Source organism: Juglans microcarpa x Juglans regia, chromosome 8S (genome assembly GCF_004785595.1).
Source record: "Juglans microcarpa x Juglans regia isolate MS1-56 chromosome 8S, Jm3101_v1.0, whole genome shotgun sequence".
NCBI lineage: Eukaryota > Viridiplantae > Streptophyta > Magnoliopsida > Fagales > Juglandaceae > Juglans > Juglans microcarpa x Juglans regia.
In genome coordinates, this window is record NC_054609.1 from 7,018,519 (window position 1) to 7,026,600 (window position 8,082).

The following is an 8,082-nucleotide window of genomic DNA, read 5'->3' on the forward strand; positions in this document are numbered from 1 at the left end:
ATATTACTCAACCATATATATTTAATTATAATAATTAGATAAGAAATAAATCTTAAAAAAATATATTTCGTAATACAAACGTAACTCCGTTATTCTCTCCCACGAATGAGTTACGGGTCACCGTAACCAAGAATCTTCATATTTTTATTTTCAATAATGGTTTATTTTCCAAGCTAATAGTTATCCAATATCAACACGTTTCTCACGTCTTGCTACTCTTCTAAATTGCATGAACCCCACATTTTCAATTTAATGTATTATATTAATCATGTTCTTCAAGAAAAAATAAATTACACACAAATATCAAGGAAGATGTCCCACACACAATCCACCTTAATTTTGTACCAGCCACCAGGAGGCATGCGTGCACAATCAATAATGCTTTTATAGAAACATTATAGTAAAAAATCAAAACATTAAAATAATAGTATTTGGTTATAATCATTGTATTTGGTCATAATGAATATATTAATCTCGTTTATAGAGCACAACCAGTAAATTTTCTACATGATATAATTTAATTTAAAAGATAAATTTTAAAATTTGAATCTTACAAATCAAATCTTACAATTTAAGTGATGTGGATAGTATGCTTTATGAGTACTGCTAAAAGAATTACACAAAATAATGTCACAAACTGACGTAGTTTTATATAATCTGTTATATATACTTTACAATAAAAATAACTCTATAGTTTGATGATGTCACATCAATTTGTGGGATTATTTTTATATAATCATTTTGTACCTAGAATATTTCTCATACTTTATATACTGACTTGAAAATAGAAATAACTCTAATATTTAACGTCGGAGTTGTCCATACACCAAACAATAGTTCAATCCAACATCAATCAATATCATGGAGAAACATACACATGATTTTATCAATCTTGGAGATCCAAAAGATCATTAAAAATCACAAAAAAGAAAATAAACATAATAACAAAAGAAAAAAAGTGAAAGGAAATGAGTCATGGGTTGAATGTGGCTGGAGGGAAGGAAGCTAGCTGTATTAAAATCAAAGTGTGGTGGGCAAGAAAAGGTAATCACACTCATTACTTTAACGGTACATCTCCTTAATTATATTTTGCATCACTTTCACACATTCATCCCTCCGTAATTACCCCTCTACGTCTCTCTCTCACGTGGAAAATTCGGATCTTGTTGGGGACCCCAAGTCGAAACTCGTGACGCTAAACTTTTCACTCTTGTTACGAGCATTGTACATTGCTTTTTCGGTTGGATGTTTGGTCAGGATTCATGTTTCTTAAAAATCATATAGAATCACATACTATTTATTAAATATTTAATATAATTTAAAGAAATTATTTGAATATAACTTAAAAATTTATTATAATGAAAAATACTACTCTCACCGACAGTTGAATTCCGAATTTTTTATTTATTTAATGATTAAAGAAATATTTTTTAATAATATTATAATTTTTTTAAAATATTTAAAGATATAAAAAAATAAAAAATCTTAAACCTATCTCGTGCAGCACACTCGAAAATATCTGCCTGTAATAATATCAGCATCTCCGTAATTAGTCGAGACTTATCTCGAACCCAATAAAAGATAAAAAATTGTGAGTGATATGACGTCACAATATCAAAACAATTGTAGAACTAGTAAAAGGCGGCTCCTAACGTTGTATACTTGTATCGATAGCATGAATGTTGGCTCATCAAAAGGGTCAATGATCTCTGCCTGCCTTTGTCTTCATGCTAGCTCCTTCTTCCTTCTTTCCTATCTGCCTCTATAAATATATGTACCCCTCTTGACACTTTTATTTGAGACACTCTCTCCTTGTCTACCAAAATCTCAAACAAACAGAGAAGAAAAAGAAATTTGTATTGGCGAGTTTACAGCTATGGAGGTGTTGATTCCAGCTTCTACCATGGATTTCAACAATCCAACTACGCCCAAACGTTTTGGTGACTACTACTTCAGTGCTCCGAGCAGCCCATCACGCATCTCCGGGCTTTTCCAAGATTGCAACGAGTATGGTCGCCGTGAAAGCAGCGCAGCGAGTGCCATCAGGGAGGAGGAGGAGGGGGATGGTTTCGCGTTTGATTTCAGTGAAGAGTTGGAGAGGAGCTCTCTCTCCGCTGATGAGCTTTTCGATGGTGGGAAAATCCGGCCTTTGAAGCCCCCAACTCGGCTGCAATTCGGCTGGAATGTGGACCCGTACACAGCGCCTAATAGCCCACCTTTGTCTCCCAATTCGGGCAGATCTCACGGGATGAAGACGATGATTCTGGGTGCCCTTTCGCCGAGACGAAAGAAAAATCCCGACCGGCCGGAGATGGCTGCTGATAACAGTACTCGAAAGATAACACAGCAGCAGAGAGGAAGAGAAAGAAATACAGACTTACCATCTTCGGATTCAGGGCGAAGAGCGACAAGGTCGCTCTCTCCTTACAGGGTCTCCGAGTTTCCATGGGAAGAAGATCAAGAAGAAGAAAAGACTCGGAATGACATAAAACAATCGTCTCTGAATCCGAAGGCTTCGCTTTCGTCGTCGTCGTCGTCATCTTCTTCGAAGAGTTCTAAGAAATGGAGACTGAGGGACTTTCTGCTGTTTCGTAGCGCATCGGAAGGACGAGCAAGAGACAAGGATCCTTTCCTGAAGTTCTCAGCTCTATACAAAAAGCACGAAGATTTAAAGAACTCGAGCTTCCGCTCCACGGGCAGTTCTGGTTCAGTCTCCAGATCATCGAGAAGAGGGCCACCAGTTTCGCCTCACGAGCTGCATTACACTGTGAACAGAGCCATGTCGGAAGATTTGAAGAAGAAAACTTTCTTGCCATACAAACAGGGGATCCTGGGTCTCTTGCACTTTCGTAAATGATGAATCTACATAGATTTTTTCAGAGGTTTTTTCTATTTCTTATGTAAAAATTAGGTGCGTAAGATAAAACCGGAAAATCGGTTGAACGATCAGACCGAATGGTGGTTCATTTCGATTTGTACCGATTCGGTGTAGTACTGGTTCTGGTTTAAACCGAACATATATATTTTTTATTTTTTATGTTATATATAATTTTTATATTATTATTATATATATTATATGTAACATTTCTAATTAATATAACATAAAATTAATCTTATTGTTCAAGTCTACTAATCTTATAATATAAAATTAATATACTAATATAATTAGACATTACTTATGCCATTTTAATCTTATGTTTCAAGTTTATTAATCTCACTAATAAGTTAGATATTACTTATTTTATACTACTATAATTGAACATTAAAGAATTAATAATTGTTAATAATAAATATTAAATTCTTACAATTAAGTTTAGTATTAAAAAAAATTATAATATTAAACATATATAGTGTCAGACATGTAAATGATAAACTGAAAAAATAGACGGAACTGAACCGAAATTAGAAAAATCAAAAGTTTCGGTTTGGTGATGAATTGGTTCGTAACGGTTCTTAAATTTTTAAAATTGGTATATACCGATTCGATTCTAAAATTTATCCAAAATCAGACTCAATCAGACTGGTTATACCAGTTATCTATTCCTAGAAACGAAGAACATCACACGACCACCCTCTTTTTCTTTAATTTTTACGAGCATGATTGGATTTCCATTTAGTAGGTAAACACTAATGGATGTAATGTAACAAAGTTACAAAGTGACTGTAAAATTTTCCAATGTTTTCAAATTGTTGGAACATGAGAGAATTCTATCAAATTCGAAGAGGTAGATTTGGGCTGTCCGGGATTTACCCAATAACCTTGTATCCTATGAGAAGCTGGGTTTCCCAATATCTATGATCATGCACGTATTCATATCAATTTGGTAATCTCAACTAATACATTAATTAAAGACATGCACGCCTCCTACACTTACAACTCACCTAAGCTCTTGTAACATGCTTTCTTAGGGCAATACAACTTTTTTTCGTAAATACACGATGTCACAGCTGGAAGCCTATGATCTCCATCGTGTGTGTGCCGTAACATCAATTAATAAATGAATTAAGAGAGCAAAATTAAAAGGAACATAACTTATCTAACCTAGGACCTTGAAGAAAATTAAAAAAAATTATCTAGTAGAACAAAACGAAAGGTGGTAACATAAAATATTTTGCAAACAGGTGGAAAAAGAATTATATAATGTTGGAACGGATAGACCTTGCGTGTTCGGGCAACTTCAACCATCTAGAATGTCAAAGAATATTGTAATAACATGAAATTGCAGCAATCTTTTGAGTTAATTAATCATTGGTTATAATAATGTTTTTGATAGAAAACAAGCGGATATGGGATAAGAGATAAGACGAAACTATATATATATATATATATATATATATATATATATGCACACACACACTCATATTTAAAATTATTGCATTACATATTGCTTACGTGGTATAATTTGATTTATAAGATAAATTTTAAAATCTGAATCTTTTCAAACAAATATTATCATTTAAGTTATATTGTACGGATAATATGCTCTACATACTGACCAGCTTGAGAATAGAATAATTTATTTAGATGTGTGTGTGTGATATTTTGATAGGGTGTCTTAGGTGTCTTGTTCGAATTTAATAAAAAGAAAACAGCCAACCTAGCTAGCTAAGACATGATATTTGTAAATGTCAACTTCTAGAAGTGGGAAGCTGGCTACAACTGGAAATTAAGCCAAGCAGGATGACGGCATCGATCGTCGGCATGCCATTCCACACCTCCACAAACCCCCCGGCCCATGTTAATCAAGTGGCCATGCATCCACCGCCACTCCTCCCTACAGAAAACCTTTATGAAAAGATAGATTTATGTATATATGGACTTTTTAAATATGGTATTAGTCACCATTAGGTGTTAGCAGTACTCCATATCGACAGTATCTATCCTTCCATAGATTCTTAAATTAGTATGAAATCATAGGGTATTGAGACTCGTAGATGATATAATATCTTAGTTCAAAACAGGAGCGGGCTGTAACCAGACCGGGAGGGATCAATTGACGTACATAAATATAAAAGCATGTAAGTTCTTGTAGTCTCTCTCTATATGAGCACGCATGCATTATCAAAGACTTGTTTAAAGATTTGAAGTAAAAAAATTAATATTGTAATCGTTCAAAATCGATCAAATAATAAAAAAAAGGAACACTGTTCTACAAATAAATCATAAAATCACAAGCAAAGGACAAAAATTAGGAAAATAAAAAATAAACTTCTTTGTTAAATCTAAGATTATTAAATGTTGTAAAGTCTCTATAATATAGATAGGAATAGCTCTGTGAGGTGTGTTGTCTTTCACTCGTAATTGTTAACTTGATGATAGCATAGATGTTGGTAATAAAACCAATCAAATTAAAGGCAAGAGCAGCTAAGGTTGTATATCCATCAGCAGATCCTCCAGTTAAACATGATAGCCGTTCCCCATCTACCTTTCCGGAGTAGTCCACCTAACAAGAAAATGTTTATTTTTCTTTTTGGTAAGAGAACAGAAGTGTTTATTACCATAAGCTAAGATGGCTCACAAGAATCCCAATCTAGTAAGAAATTTAACGTATAGTTAATTAGCAAAAATCTAGCACAACTACAACAATCATTAACATCAACAATTCCCCAAGCGACCCAAAAGCCGATCTCAATATTCTCTGCCATAACCTTCAAAATAAAGTCCGTCCACTCCTTAGCAATGAGATCAACTGATATAAATTGAAAATACGGTTCTTGGATAGGTGAAACTAATTGCAGAAAAGTCAGGTTCGATTTGGATAGACAGTTGAAATGAGATGAAATAAGATATTTTGAATAATAGTTGAATAAAATATTGTTAGATATAATTTTTTAGTATTATTTTTATAAGACTTAAAAAAGTTGAATTGTTTATTATATTTTTGTATGAGAATTTGAGAAAATTATAATAATGAGATGAGATGAGATGAGATGAGTTAAAGATGTTTGTGTATACAAACCCAGCAAGGATATTTGGAAAGCAACAAAAAAAAAAAAAAATTAGGATTATATATATATATATATATATATATATATATATTTTATGGATAAAAAGTGTAGTTTGCCTAAACTTAAAATATCTGCTTAACAAATTATTTAGATTCCTTAACAATAGCCTTTGACAGTATTTATTTAAGTAGTAGAATCCAGGGTTAAAGGGTATGGGAAGAGAAAGGAAGACAATTCCTTAGCTACTTGATAAAGTGTAGTAAAGACAAAATAGATGTTGCACTGTAAGTGCTCGACAAAAGATGCCAGAGAATAAAGTTTTCTAACAGACTTTCTTCATATATTCATTGCATCTTTTCATTACATCCCAATGATCTATTTATACAGATTTTACACAAAGATGAAAAACAATCTCACGGCTCACATTTACTCATTCTGTTATAGGAGAATTCTCTAGAGCTAGACAGGTGTAGCTCTCTCATTAGTTGACTGAATATTCCTTTCCTGAAGGCTGAAGGTCTAAGGACACTTTTGTGGAGTTTGTTGCAGCAGTTTTACCGTGAGCACTACTTGCCTTAATAGCCTCCCTCGAGTCAAGCGGCACTGAAGAGATGGTGAGGCTTGATCGAAGGAGATTAAAACGGGCAGTAGAAAGTGGCTTGGTAAATATGTCAGCCAGTTGATCTTTAGTTGAGACAAAGGACACTTTGAGAGTTTTTGCAACAACTCTTTCTCGCACGAAGTGATAGTCAAGCTCCACGTGCTTGGTACGTGAGTGTAAGATCGGGTTGACAGACAAGTAAGTGGCACCTAAATTATCACACCACAATGTAGGAGGATTAGTGAAGAAAATTCCAAGCTCACCCAATAAGGATTGTATCCAAAGTAACTCACATGTAGTGTTGGCGACAACATTATATTCCGCTTCAGTGGAGGATCGAGCAATGGTGGGTTGTTTCTTGGATCCCCATGATACAAGGTGCGAACCAAAATACACGCAGAATCCACTGGTGGATTTGCGATCATCAGGGCAGCCGGCCCAGTCAGCATCAGAGAATGCAGATAAAGAAAATGAAGAGAAAGTTGAGAAATGTAAGCCAAAATGAGATGTTAGTTGCAAATAAGGAAGAATGCGTTTAACGGCCTGCCAATGAGGCACTCTAGGAGAGTGCATAAATTGACAGACTTTGTTAACTGCATAAGAGATATCAGGACGTGTAAAAGCAAGGTACTGAAGGCTCCCTACCACACTGCGGTATAGTTGAGGATCTTCAAATGAAGAACCTTCTAGAGCAGTAAGTTTTACCGAAGTGGACATGGGAGTAGATACTGACTTAGCGTTATGCATGTTTGTCTTTTTGAGTAAGTCAGTAATATACCTAGTCTGAGATAAAAATAACCCATGAGAATTTCTGGACACTTCAATCCCTAAGAAGTAATGCAGGGATCCTAAATCTTTAACTGGGAAAGAATTACGCAGAGAAGAGATGAAGTCAGAAATTAAGATTTTGCTAGAACCAGTGACAATAATATCATCCACATAAATCAAGACATAGACAGATTCAGTAGCATTTCAAAAAAAAAATAGTGAAGAATCAGACTTAGAAGCTGAGAATCCAAGAGATAACAATCTGTTGCTTAACTTTGAAAACCAAGCCTTAGGGCTTGTTTAAGACCATAGAGGGACTTACGAAGCTTGCAGATGTGAGTTGGATAGTCCGGATTTGCAAACCTCGGTGGTTGATACATGTAGACAGGTTCCTCAAGATCCCCATGTAGGAATGCATTTTGAACGTCCAACTGATGCAAGGGCCAAGAAGAACAAACAACAATGGAGAGTAAGATACGTATGGTCACTGGTTTTACAACCGGACTATAGGTTTTGAAAAAATCAACTCCAGCTTGCTGATGAAATCCTTTAGCCACTAAGCGTGCTTTGCGGCCTTCAAGGGTCCCATCAGCAAGTCGTTTGGTTTTGAGGACCCATTTAGAGCCCAAAACGTTGAAATTGGCAGAGTAGGGAATGAGATCCCAAGTTTGGTTATGGAGTAATGCTTCAAACTCAGAGGCCATGGCCGCTCTCCACTCAGGATATTTGGAGGCTTCTGTGAAAGAGGAGGGTTTTTCGGGAAT

At 35.0% G+C, this 8,082-nt stretch overlaps 1 protein-coding gene across 1 annotated transcript; it reads left to right on the top strand.

Moving 5' to 3' along the window:
- The first annotated feature begins 1,674 nt into the window (after nt 1-1,674).
- On the top strand, nt 1,675-3,027 carry LOC121245128. The gene has a single exon (XM_041143444.1). The coding sequence runs from the start codon at nt 1,877-1,879 to the stop codon at nt 2,855-2,857; it is 981 nt and encodes a 326-aa protein (XP_040999378.1). The 5' UTR covers nt 1,675-1,876; the 3' UTR covers nt 2,858-3,027.
- Nucleotides 3,028-8,082: the final 5,055 nt, after the last annotated feature.